Source organism: Cynoglossus semilaevis, chromosome 8 (assembly GCF_000523025.1).
Source record: "Cynoglossus semilaevis isolate Cse_v1.0 chromosome 8, Cse_v1.0, whole genome shotgun sequence".
Classification (NCBI taxonomy): domain Eukaryota; kingdom Metazoa; phylum Chordata; class Actinopteri; order Pleuronectiformes; family Cynoglossidae; genus Cynoglossus; species Cynoglossus semilaevis.
In genome coordinates, this window is record NC_024314.1 from 17,532,774 (window position 1) to 17,546,190 (window position 13,417).

A 13,417-nucleotide genomic window follows, 5' to 3' on the forward strand; every position below is an offset into this window, starting at 1 on the left:
TGGTAAAATTGTTCATTATCCAGCTGATGGTTTTATGTAATCTGTTCATGCACTCTGGTCGTATTTGGTTAACCCAGTCGTAAAGGGTTTACCCTGCTCACGCTCTCTTACTCTTCACTCTTAATCTGCTGATGATGACGTTATACTGCAGCTCTTCGGTCTCAGATCTCGCGAGATCACACAAACACCGCTCTCTCTTTCTCTCTCTCTCTCGCTCTCTGGTTTAGGCTCTCTCTCTCTCCCCCTCCTCTCCATTGCCCTCCCTTCCCACGCCCCAGTGCGCTGTGGGATAGTGGTACTATAAAGTATATCCTCTCTCGGAGAAAGATAAGAAGCCCGAGACAGGAGGGGGATGAAGATGGCGGACGCCAAGCAGAAGCGGAACGAGCAGCTGAAGCGGTGGCTGGGCTCGGAAACAGACCTAGAGCCACCGGTTCTGAAGAAAAAGAAGACGAAGGTGAAGTTCGACGATGGCGCCGTGTTCCTGGCCGCCTGCTCCAGCGGCGACACCGAGGAGGTGCTGCGAATGCTCGAGCGGGGCGCTGACATCAACTACGCCAATGTAGACGGTCTCACCGCCCTCCACCAGGTTGGTGTCGGTGCTCAGTAGTTGGAATTAGTTAGCACTCTGTCCTGGTAAACAGCAAATGTCTGCGTTTTGCTGCTAACAACTGCTCTGTCTGTGTATGTGTGTGTGTGTCTGGAACACCTGTCAAATGGAAGCCATTCTCATCCCGTTGTTTACCTACTCAGTGCTACCTTTCCTTTTTCGAAGCGTCCTTCTTTTTAAGGCTTCTCTCTTACTTCACGTAAAACAATATCTGCCATCAAAACAGAGCCAACTGTGCAGCTATTAGTGCGTAATTCAATGTTTTTTATATTTAATTTTTGCATCAGGGTGTCTACATATGGGTCCTGTGTAATTGCTGTGCTATTTCAAGTCTGTTTTAATTTATTTGATTAAAAATGCGTTACCGGTGTCCCTGAGATTCTAATATGTAAGATCTAAGTGATTTAATTGGCTGTGATGGAGCTATGTGTCAGCATCAATGTCTTCAATGATTGGAATCAATTCCATACCCAATGGCTAATACCTGGCTAGTTAAGAAAAGTGGTCTTGTTGATAAAAAGCTCAGCTCAATGGCTGAGGCTACTCTCTGGAGAGGAAGTGTATGCTAACTGCTAATGCTTAGCCTCTGTCCGCTACAACGTCATTGAGGTTCGGGCTAACGCGTATTTGGAAGGCCTTTACCAATGTTAATGTGATATTCATGTAATACATACAACTTGTATTTTTACTGGTTCATCCATTGACCAAGCTGTTATAAATGGAAAAAGCTCCAGTGACTATGTTAACGAGTTAAATGTTTCGAGCACTGCGTTAGCATGTTAAGCATAGTTAGCTGTTTTGGAGGCTAAAGTTAATTCATTCTTTTAGCGTAGCTCAGAAAACGACGTCAGCGTGTAAATGTCAGACCCAGAGATAATACTTTTCGCTTCTCGTGGTTTTATAAGAGCATACGTGTGACCCAGAAGTTTTATTTTTGTTTCACTAGATAGGTAGTTGTTTTGAACGTTCCCCGCTATCAACTTGGCTACGTACACCAGTCTGCGAGTTCCACAGCTAAAATAATGAAAATGGCAGCCCGTGCTGACTTTCCGTAGGCAGTTAATGCCCTTTTAAACTAAACATGTTGAATGCTGAAATTACATGCTATAATGTATACTGTACGTAGACTTTGTATTACACTGGATAGAGCTATGTTGTCTATGGAAGAACACTGGATTTTGAAGTACCTTTGGTTGTGTAACTGTATACGTGAATTGAGTTACTACTTCTTCTATTCAGGTCTATTTCTGTGCAAAATGATGCGAGATATAGATACAGGTTCATAAATGTAAATTCGGTGTCAATATGACAAAAAAAAAAGTGCACTTGAAGGCTAAATTGTCAAATAGGAACCTGAGTGTGATGTACCATTTGTGTTGTTCTGTGGTCAGTCCTTCTCTGTTTATTTGTAAAACCTCAGATTACCTTTTTGTTTTAAAAGATATTTTCAGTCAAGTTCCAGCTCAAATGATAGTTTGACAGTTTTCTGCTGCAGATGAGTGGTGTAGTCCTCTGCAACAGACCGTAGCGCCTTCATTCCATTCTCCACTTTGAAAAATTCAATACAATCAATAGTACAATATAATTGCTCCTGCTTTTAAGCATTTTTTAAGTTATATATACTCATACATTGTATATATTGTCCTCTCATGATTGGTTTGGTATCTGGTTCTTATTTGACCTACCTAATAAAAAAGTGAAAATGAATTTAATGACAGGCCTCAGTGGTACCATAATCAGGAACTGTCAAGTGGTAAAACATGTTTTTAAAAATTCAAACTCAATGACCTATCCATATGGCACCCACAAATTTCCAGTGCGATTTATTTCATGAACAACATCTCAGTCTTTCAGCGTTTGCCTAAACAGTGCTAAAGATTAGCCCAAGTTCAAACTGGAGAATCCTGTCATAAAATGTTTAGGGCTTGCATAGATCTTGTGTGATGTCACCTCATTACTCATGCCCTCGTGTCTCATCTCTGCAGGACTGCGTTCTTTAGTTTACAACACCTTGCTACATGGTACTATTTGCTACATGCTAGTAAAAGTTTTAAAAGCAGTTTTTCCTGACTTGCATATTCAACTTCCTCATAAGGTGATATCCTTTTTTGTTTTCTATGTGTTTAATGAAGCCAGCATTAAACTAACATGTAGAAATTAAACTGGAATTACCATATCCACTGAACTCCCCCGCTGTTCACGCTCATTGGGTGGAAAGTTGCCTTTTTTTGGGCAACTTTCCATGAGACGAAAGAGACGGATGAGACGAAAGGGGACGATTCACGCTCATTGGGTGGAAAGTTGCCTCTTTTTGGGCTGTTGTACAGGATGAGACGAAAGGGGACGGAAGAATTTGCAGTGCTGATCCTTAGACCTGACCATCTCAGGATGAGAGGCTGCTTTGAGTGTGTGTATATATTAAACAGCATGCGATTCCTATTTATTGGCATGTTATGACTTTTATGGTTTTTTTTTGTTGAAGATCTTATGTGTTAATCACAGTGATATTTGCCAGTGATATTGGCGATGAAGCTAATACAGCTACGAGTTTCTTTTCTCACCTGCTTTCTGTGTTCTTGTCTTGGTTGTCTGATTCTTGTTTATTTATGATATTGTAAAAAAAAATAGGTTGTGCTTTTTCACAAACAATTTGGAATTCGGTACTCCTAAATCTGTTTTGAACGTTGCTTTAACAATCTGTCTGCTGTTGTCACCAGTACAACTAAAGTTTTGCTGAATAAACTAAACACTATATGTTGGTATCTGACATGAGCAAAAGAAGATATTTAAGATTTAAGCTGGCCTTCTTCAGAAAACGTAATAATTGTATTTAACCACAGTTGCGCTTTTCAGATATTCTTCAAGTTGCATTAAAACAGATAACCAAGAGGTTGATATTGTAAAACTCTTTTCCATTTTTCACAAAAAAACAAAAAACAAAAAACAATTCTTTGGTCCTCTTGGTATAAAACTTACGTGATTCTGAACCACAGTAACTCATCATTTCCATCAAGCCTCTCGATTACTTATAGCATCACGTGGAATTGTAATTTTGGCCATTTAGTCTTCGACTGTACTGCAGTGTCCCGTTTAATGAGTAACTTACCTCTGCTTTTTTTGTTGTGATGTGTTTTGTTGTCACATGAGGCCTCACTGTGTGCAGTGCTAGCTCTCCCATCGCTACTGACCAGTTCAGGGTTATAAATACCTCCACCACAAGTTCTCCCTAACTGTGTTTGAGAAGAGGATTCTAAGTTTGGATATGACTCAGGGTCTGCAGCTCTGCTTTATAATGGACTTCTGACATAGTCCTGTATTTAAGGGAATTGTGTCCAAAGTCAGAGATTCTTTCAGTTCTCTTTAGATGATGTGAAATGACGACTTAGAAACATACAAACATACATATACAAACGTCTACACTAATCATTAGTGTAGACGTTTAAAAATTGTAAAAATCTTTGGCCCTTTTTTGTTTTTTTGAAGCAGGGTTGGTGTGAGACAGTCCATCCAAAACCCATCATCAATCACAATGTACAATTTTTGTATTATCGATAATTACTTGTTTTGTGACGTAATCGACCCAAACACAGGCGACAGTGTCTCAGCGGCTTAGTGTAGTGGATGCTCAAATGAATGAGTAGTCCAGTGGACATGTTGAGATTCCAGATCCCTTCGGCTAAACTGGTCTCAGAGGGGTAGCATTCCAAGGCCTGTCGTTCTAGGCTGTGCATTCTTCAAATGACAGTCGCTAGAAACCATGGCAAAACCAGAGGAGAGCAGACATTCCTCAGCTGTCACATAAACCCCTCCCCTTTAGTCATTTGCTCTCTGGCTTGAACTCTCTCCATACTGTACCAATGCAAAACCCAGCTGACTGTAGCCCATTGAGCTACATCAAGGCCGTTTCAATGGAAGCAACCAGAGCCCTGGCATCACATGCAGAAAATATCAGATTCTAACATGAACCAGCACCTGTTCGACTATAGCAGGAATAAAAGACCTTTCTTGCTTCTGGAGAAAAAGGTCTAGACAGACCAGCTTCAGCTTAACATGACCGGGCCGAGCATTACAACTGCTTTGCTGTGTTGACAATACACACCCACATTATGGCCCAGAAGTCCATGAACATTATCTGCACAGTCTCCATGGTGACGACTCTGGAAAGGTTGCTAGTCACTTGTGTTGGTGGATTTGCATGTACCGAGTGGGAGTTACATAACTGGGCACTCAGAGAAAGTGTGTGTCTGTTTGTGTGTGTGTCTCAGTGCTGGGCAGATTGCAATGAGAACCAACTTTATGAGTCTTGAAATGAAAAAAACGCTGCCCATGTGGTGGAAGATGTAGATGTGGTCGTGCACTTTACCATCCCAAATAAATCCAGTCATATTAAAAAATCACATTTCTGTGACGTCATTACGACACTAACTTGCTGAGATTCTCAGGAAGGAAGAAAAATGCTTTTTTTCGGCATCAGAATCTGATATTTTTCATCATTGCAAAAGACAAACAAGCAAAAACAAGGCAGAAGTTAAGTTTTTGGTTTTTTGATCTGCACTTGAAGTTTATAATAGTAACAACGTGGCTTGCAGCATTTGTAATGAGATGACATTTGGAAGACATGCTCCTGTTTTGACCCAGTAATGGTCAAATTACCCTCAGTACAAAATGAAAATATAATGTGTGTTGTTTTTTTCATCTTGTGACATGTGATATCTATGGATTTCACATCACTTTGCAAATAAAATCTCCCTGCACTGTTTTTTTTCCAGGGTCTTTGTTTGGATTTTCAGTCATCCTACAGTATCAGCGAGCCATTCAAGCATTTCTAACATTGTAGAATACATTACAGATGCGACTTAATAATTCATAGACTGGAATCTAGGCATCCTGAATTTTATTATCCTTTGTCTGGCATGTCAACTGTCAGAGCAGCATGTGTAATAAGTTTTCATCCTTTTTTGGTTTTTAGTATTAGTTTTTATTGAACCCCTATTTAGTTATAGTTTTATTTGTTCATTAGTCAAAACTCTTGGTTCCCTCTCCCACAATTCTAGATCATAATTATATTGTATAATGTTGCTGTATTGGCTTGTGGACAAAGTACTGGTAAATGTTAATTACACAATGTTTCTAATAATCACATAAAAAGATGAAAAAAACATGCACATGCAAATGACCACCAAGTATCTGATGATGTCATTCAAGAATAAAATCGAAGTGGGTTTAATTAGGGATGTTGAGTCATTTTGTTTTATTACGGAAAGGGTTCAAGTTTGTCGATTAGCTTCAAGGTACGCACAAAATAAACACAATGGCCTTAACTTAATGGAATACAGCAGTTAGAAGTTGTTCAGTATTCCTGAAAAAAACGTTTTTGTTTGTCTGTTTGGTTCTTATTAATCTCCTCATAATTTTCCAGAAGGCCTGTTTATATGTACTATATAAAAAACAGGTTAAAAAATGAATGGGACAATAGGTGCAGAGGGTCAGTAGGTGACAGATCCAGACTGCAAATATATTTATATTTCGTCCTTGCAGTTATGCTGTTGTTCATTGTGCTTATTGAGGCTCAGAAACTACCAGCTTCTGTGCAAATAGTTTGTAAATTAGCATGTATGATATCACGCTACAGTTTCAAAAGTAAAAAATGGAACCAGTCAGCCACCACATGAAAACCAGTCAGCTGTTATATTGTTGTGGCTGATTAGTACATATTCATCTGAACTGTAGTCTGCAGTAAACTACCAAAGCACCTTGATGTGTCTGTTGACAGTGTGTTAATTTTAGAATCCACTGTCCCAGAACGTATATATTCAACCTGTGTGTGTGTGTGTGCACGCGTGTGTGTGTATAATTGGCATGTCTCTCCTTGTTGAGCTGGCCTAGCTTACCGTTTCATTCAACCTCTCACATCCAACCCCATAATCAGGAGCAGGAAGTCCTCGTGGTGTTTGCGCGCCAATGCTTTGCTACACGTCAGGTCCTTGGCTGATACTGACACGTCCTCTGCATGGTTGTAAAAATACAGCAACAGACATTTTTTAAGGGTGTACGTGTGTGCTTTGCTTGGATTCTAATTCTAAACCCTGGATGCCCCCTGGACTGTTTGCACCAGTCCTGTGATAACACATAGGTGAAATGCCACAGGCATCCTCTTCAGAGGATCTGGAAGTGCAAGGGTTTGCTTAGGTATTTATGTTGAGCGTCGTTGCAGGTTGGAACTGGTTCACCTGGGGTCGTAAGAAGAATTCCTAAGTTGAACAAACCTGTTGCCACGTACATAGGTTTAACAACTGGATTGTACGGTTCCAGACACAGGCTTAACTTTGTTTAGAAGAACATTTGAATTTTTTTTTTCCCCTCTAGGTTTTATCTCAAACCGAAGGGTTCCACCTGTAATCTCCTGTCTTTTGATGATGTCAGTGTGTCTCTCTTTGAAGAAAAGCCCTAATCCTGTTTCCCTGCATTGTGCAACAGCTTCAAAGGTGGATCAAGAAATATTCCACTCATAATTACCCTGCTAGACATTTTCAAACCATCCTGCCACGTGCCTTTTAAGCAGTAATGACATTACTTTGCTTTTCTGTCCGTCAGCCTGTTCCACGCTGGGTGCATAGTACTGAGCTGCTGTGAAATGTTTGTGGGATGACTTCAGCTTGTTTTCTTTTTCCACCATGCAGCACACACACTGTGTCTGTCTTTGACTTAAGTCAGGTCTTCTTGAAGCCGTCCTGCTGTTGTTTGCTCCGCGGCTGTCACATGCCTCAAACTGGGTGTTTTTTTTTTTTACGAGTCTATTTCAAAGCAGAAAACACCTGGATGCACAGGGACTGTGAATTCCACATTGTCCTCTACCACGTGGAGTGCAATTAAGTCGGAGGGAAAAGAAAGAGGCACTTGTCCGTTTGTTGTCTGGTTGTAAGGGTGAGGTTGCGTTCTTTTCTGTTTACTCTCAAATGGCTCCTCCTTCAGCAGATGGAATGTGGAGTTAAGGTGAACGTTTAGATTGAGTCATTCCACAACACCTTTTTTTAGTTCATAAAATCAAAGACAGAATAAATTAAGGCATGGACTTCATTCTCTCACACCACTGTCACTAACCAAAATGTAAAACTAAAATGTACACACATGTAAACACAAAAAAAATAGTATTTTTGTGTTTATAAAACTAAGTAAACTCTTCATAACATTTAAATTTGGCTTTGGTGGTATTCTAATGGACAATTTATTGAAAATGATTATGTAATATTTATTTGTTTATTAATATTTGTTTTAAGAAAGAGGCCAGGAGATATTTTACCATGTTACTTCATATAATAAAATGTTCTTCTCTCTAATTTTCATGGATCTCCAGTGTACAGGATGAAATCAGGGCTGTTTGAACTTTGTTTGAATTGGACTTTTTATTAGTTGTATAATACTTCAATACATTTCGTCATTGACATTCAGCCTCGCATAACTCTCTGTGTATTTTCTGTTTTGTTTTTGTCTCTGGTCGTTGAAGTGTTTGACCAGAATTCAATGAAGTGAAGTCTACATGACAAAGCATCTCTGATTCTAAAATATTTTACTCGGGAATAAAATTACCATCACAAAGCCTATTTCTAAAATTGATGTGATGGTAACTCGGAGACCAAAGTCAGACGACTACGTCGACACTTGAAACCAACGCTGTCCTCGGAGACCATATCTTTTTGTTTTATAGAGCATGAAAGTCAGGTCACTGAGCTCAATCAAATTGATATGACAGTAGACTGTTTCATGAATAAGTAATGAACCACAACTGCCCCAGCTGTTGCACAGAGAACAATGCCCCTCTGCATATACAGTCCAGTCCACAATGGGTTTTGAAGCACTTTCAATCTACAGCAAACGGTTGAGAACCCGCACAGGTTTGCATATCGTTTTTCCCTCTCAGGCTGATTTTGACCGTTGACGTGCCAAAATAAGGAAGTCACTTCAAAATTTGCCTCCAAACACTGTTGTGTTTTTATGAGGAATGTTTGCAGTGCAATAAAAATGGATTCCCTCCTTTCACTATCTGTTGGCAGGCCCCCAGACCTGGAGGGCAAACGGAGGCATAGCTCATCTTTCCGTACTGAGGTGGTTATGGTCAGAGGATCAACAGTGTTTGAAGGTTTCAGGCCAGAGAGGAACAGGAAGTGGCTGTTTATTTTTCTCATTTCCTCTTTGAGGCTCCAATAGTGAGTCTGTCGCGTCCACTCCCTCTGCTTTTATCACTCACGCTGGCCTAACACACACGTAATCATAGTTAAGTGTATACGTTTTTTAAAGAATTGGTGGTTTAGACACATAATTCTTGTTTTGTATATAACATACTAAATGAACTTGTTTTGTTTTTTTGTAAGAATGATTAAGGCCGGTTTATTTGTCTGTGCTTAAAGCAGACGAGCTAAATAAGTAGATTGTGATCTGAGGGAAGATCGCAAAGAAATAATAGGTAGCACGCAAGAAATAATAAAAAAAAACAAGTAATATAAGTAGCTTGAAATTTGGCTTTTCTATCTTCTTGTCTAAATTTGACCAAAAATGTTCTTTCTTTCTGGTATACTTTATATCTTTGAATATTTATCTATTTTCTACAATTTTTTAAAAAATATTTTTCACACGACCTAAAGATTTGTGTGGAAAACTTTTCACTATACTTTTGGAATTAAACTTTCACAGTTTCTGTCCTCTCTTTTGCCGGTTCTTATTAACATCTGTTCTAACTGAGGAATCTTGTTTCTTTCGAAAATGTTTGCAAGTTGTTCTTGTTTTGGTGACACCGTTGTAATGCTTCCACTTGCATTGTTCTGCATTTTTAGTTCGACAATCCATACGTTGTTCTGATAATGGCTGTAAATTGGCAGAATGCCTGCAGCAACACGTTGGCACTCACTCTCCATTTAACCCTGTTGCGTTCGAAGCCTGTTGAGCTAAAATGTGACATAATGCTAATACGAAGGCCTGAAGAGGAGGCCCTGCTGCAGACATGTCCTTGTCGCTCCTGCAGTCGACTGTCACTGACTGAGCGAGCATTTTGTCCTCCGCATAAGGCTGCTATTATATAGAAATGTCAACAGAAGTTGTATTCTGCCATCTCTCCATTGCTATTTGACCCCGCTCCCCCCACATGGAAACAAAGTGCACTCTGAAGTGGCTCTATTGTGGTGACTGCCCAGCTGAAGCTAGAGTGAAACGTACAGTTACTTTCTCGCTGGCATTTATTTTTTTCACTCCCTCTTCCTCAATCCAGGTCCTCTTTTTTTCCATGGGAATCCCAGGGCCTTATATGGTTGTCCTCAGTAGCAGCAGCAGCAGCAGTTAGAGTACTGAAGACATTGTGTGTCTGCGCGTGTGTGTGTGAGTGTGTATTCTGGTTACAGCTCCCAGCAGAGCTCATCTAGCATAGGGACCCAGCTGGTCGCCCTGCAGCACTCCCACCCTCCCCCTCGTACCCTCTGGCCTCATGAACTCTGCCAACAGCACAAAAGCTGTGAGTTCTTTGTCTCGGGCGTAAAAACACAGACATACACACTGTATATCACAGTACACGATGTACCTTCATCATTGCAACTTCCCTCTTCCTGCAGTTCAAATAATTATCATATTATTTTTTTCCATTTTTTTTGTTGTTCTATATTGTAGCCGTTATTCAGCTATTGCCTCTTTTTTTGTCCCTGTGTGTCTGGAGGAGCCTCACACACTTGCACACATACAATCACTGATACATACTGTGCTCACACTCACATGCAGGCGGTAAGAAGGAATTCCTTTTGTGGAAGTGGCTGCGCGCCTCTGAGTCCATGACGTAGTCCACGGAGGAGTGGCCTCAGCACTGATGCCTGACGCCCTAAGGCTAGGAGTATTACTTATCTGGGAATTTCTACAATGGTATGCTAGTCCAGGTCTGTGCTGCTCACTGGATAGGTGGATATAGAAGAGAGAGGAGGTTGTACTGCAGTACTGGAGGGGAGAGTAGGGAAGTGAATAGTGGTCCAGGAGAAGCTGCAGTGTTGTTCTTACTTCTCATTTATGTGGGTGTAAACAGGTATTTGTCTGTAAAGGTTTTTTTAAAGGCATCTGTGATGGTGGTTCAACGTCTGTCATGATTGAAACTACAATTACATTTATGACAATATGCATAGCAGAACTAAGTCGTCTGTCAGACCAAGTCACCAACTCCTGCTGTTGTGAACCAGATAACACAAAGGAAGGAAACAAACAAACACTGAAGTTATTTTGTTATAGTTCATTTGCTTTCTGCAACAGTCACAGTATAAGCTGCATTTTGGTAATTCAAAAAAACAAAAATGAAATATACACCAACTTTATTTCTGTTTTAGTCTGTAATCACCTCTGCTGTAAATTACTGAATGTGGATTAATGGCCTGTACAAATGAACCCAGCAGCCCACCTGTGTCACTGAGTTCTAAGCAGTAAAATGTGACGGCAGAGCCACAGCATCTTTGTGCACTGTGCTCCAGTCAGCCGTCCAAGTGTGATACTAAAGAGAAGTCAAGGAGGGGAGGGGTCTTTGAGTGTCTCCTTCATGTGGAGTGCTTCTAAATTGAGCTTGGAGCTCTCTGCACGATGGACCACCAAACAATAAACCGTCCTCCTTATACACACAGTAGCGGTGCCACAGTGAAGGCTTTCAAATGTTTGGTCTGGGATTACGGAGGTGGCTGACGGAAGAGGAGAGAAGTTCAGGTCCTGGGATGGAAGTTTAAAGCAAACATTATTGCTTGATTTGCCTGGATTGGAGACAAACTATACGATAAAAGATGTAAATATCACCTCTAAAAAGTAGATTTGTTTATTGCTCAAATTAAATCGTGTAATGTACTCATGTATGGCCAACTAGCAGGGCTGGGGGATTAATATCTTAAATCTAGTCAGATAGAAAATAGTAAAATATCAGTTAGTTGGAACACAGTATAAATACCCCAGTTTGACAAAGCCAAGAATTTAGCCAAAAGTTAAACCAAACGTTAGCCATAGAGTACGCAAAGATAGCAACTTAAAAAAACCCACAGAGACATAACTAAGGAATTTATTGTTTAATCCATTACAGTTGGAGCAACTGTAATTGCCCTCTTTAAAAAACACATTTTTTAAAATGTCAAATTTACCATATACAGTGACCTTTGGGTTTAAGTGAAATGCCAAATTAATTTTACATGCACAAAGAAAGTTTTAATTAACCATACATATAAAATACTCTCAGCAGGCACGGCGTTGCTCTTTTTTTTGCCATAAAAGGCGATGAGAATCTCTCTGTTAAAAGTCGTGCAGGCAAGACGTTAAGAAAATAAAGATGGTACCACCAGATGCCCCTTCCAACTGAGTTTTTTGATGTTGTATCCCGCCAGTTTGCTTTATTTTTTCCTGCCTTGAGGGTCTGTCAGACTACACCCCCGTGTGCTTTAAAATGAACTATTTTCTTTGTTTATTTATGCTACTTACAAAGGTCTCTGTGTTCCCGTTTTTTTTTTTTTTTTTTTTTGGCTTTGTTGTCATGGCAGTGGACCAGCTTATTTGCACATTACGCACTCATATTTGGGACCCTTAAAATGGCTTAATAGGTGTTTTTTTTTCACTGAAGGCTGATTGAATTCTCAAGTATTCCACACACTGACTGGTGCCTTGGTTGGACGCTGACCGGGTCAGCTCAGTTGACAGTGCATCTGGGACTATTATTTACCAGTATTGTTCTACTACTGTAAGTGCTAGGAACAGAAACCAAGAATAATGATCTTAAAGAATTAATGCGTTTCCACCGCACTAAAGACACAACCACACGACTAAATGCAGACCTCTTTGGGCCTCTGCTAAGCTCTGCCCAGGGCTGGAGCATGATAGTTCATTTTAACAAAAATAGGAACTTAAGGTAATTATTTTGGTCAGTTTTAGTACAAATATTAAATAAATGTTTGAGCTCTCAAATGACTTCTCACGAATTTTCGCACTCATTACAATGTCATTTCAAAACCAACAAAATACAAATTTGAACTCAATTAACTAATTACATTCCTTTGTAGCCTTTTGTTGTATTTTTATATTTGTGTTTTAAGGCCAACAGTTGGAACTTTCAATGCCTTTTCTGTGCTCTGTTTTGTTGTAAATGTAAAATTTTATATAGAATATATTGCATGCATTCACTCCAAAGTGCAGCACCTACATGTCTCTGTATCAGATTTATAACATAGCACCTGGAAACTCTTGTCACTGTTTGACCTGCAGGTTAATGGTTGACCTGTGCCTGAATGACATCAGGGCGTCCGTTGCCCTTGAGTAGCTGGATTATTTTCTACAGCTGTTGAGTTACATTGATCACCAGTATGATGGAGACTGAAGAATAATTACTGACAGCTCATTTATTCTGTACTGGACTATCTCAGGTTATAGTGTTGTTGACAGAAGAGCTGGTGGTATTCACTAATAACAGGGCATGGACTAGATTAGTGTCAGTTACAGTCAATTGACTGGATCTGAAAAGCAAAGTTAATTTATGGTCCAACCTAGAACAAGATAAAAAAAAAAAACTATGACGACAACCCAAATATCACGTTGTCTTACAGTAGTTAATTCTGGCAAACAATCACAACAGATGGCAGTGAATGAAAAAGTTTTAAAAAATAAGGCGTTGCTCTTTAAAGACATTTTAATTCTCTCTCTCTCTCTTCTGACTTCTGTGCCTCACCGACAGTCCGTTGTTCTTTAGCCTTCCTTTGCATCGTCTAACCTTTAAAATAACACATACACATTTGTCAGACATAAACACCATACAGTCTGGCTGTC

The 13,417-nt window shown here is 39.9% G+C and overlaps 1 protein-coding gene across 4 annotated transcripts in view; it reads left to right on the forward strand.

The window, feature by feature from the left end:
- Positions 1 to 236: 236 nt before the first annotated feature.
- Positions 237 to 13,417, forward strand: part of ppp1r12a (protein phosphatase 1, regulatory subunit 12A) — a 43,769-nt gene continuing 30,588 nt past the window's right edge. For 2 of the 4 annotated variants that reach the window (XM_025057334.1, XM_025057335.1), the window contains exon 1: positions 237 to 589. In XM_025057334.1, the coding sequence (XP_024913102.1) occupies positions 353 to 589 (237 nt within the window). In that variant the 5' untranslated portion in view covers positions 237 to 352. The remainder of the gene's footprint in view (positions 590 to 13,417) is intronic. The other 2 variants (XM_008315380.3, XM_008315382.3) reach the window with 2 other exon arrangements.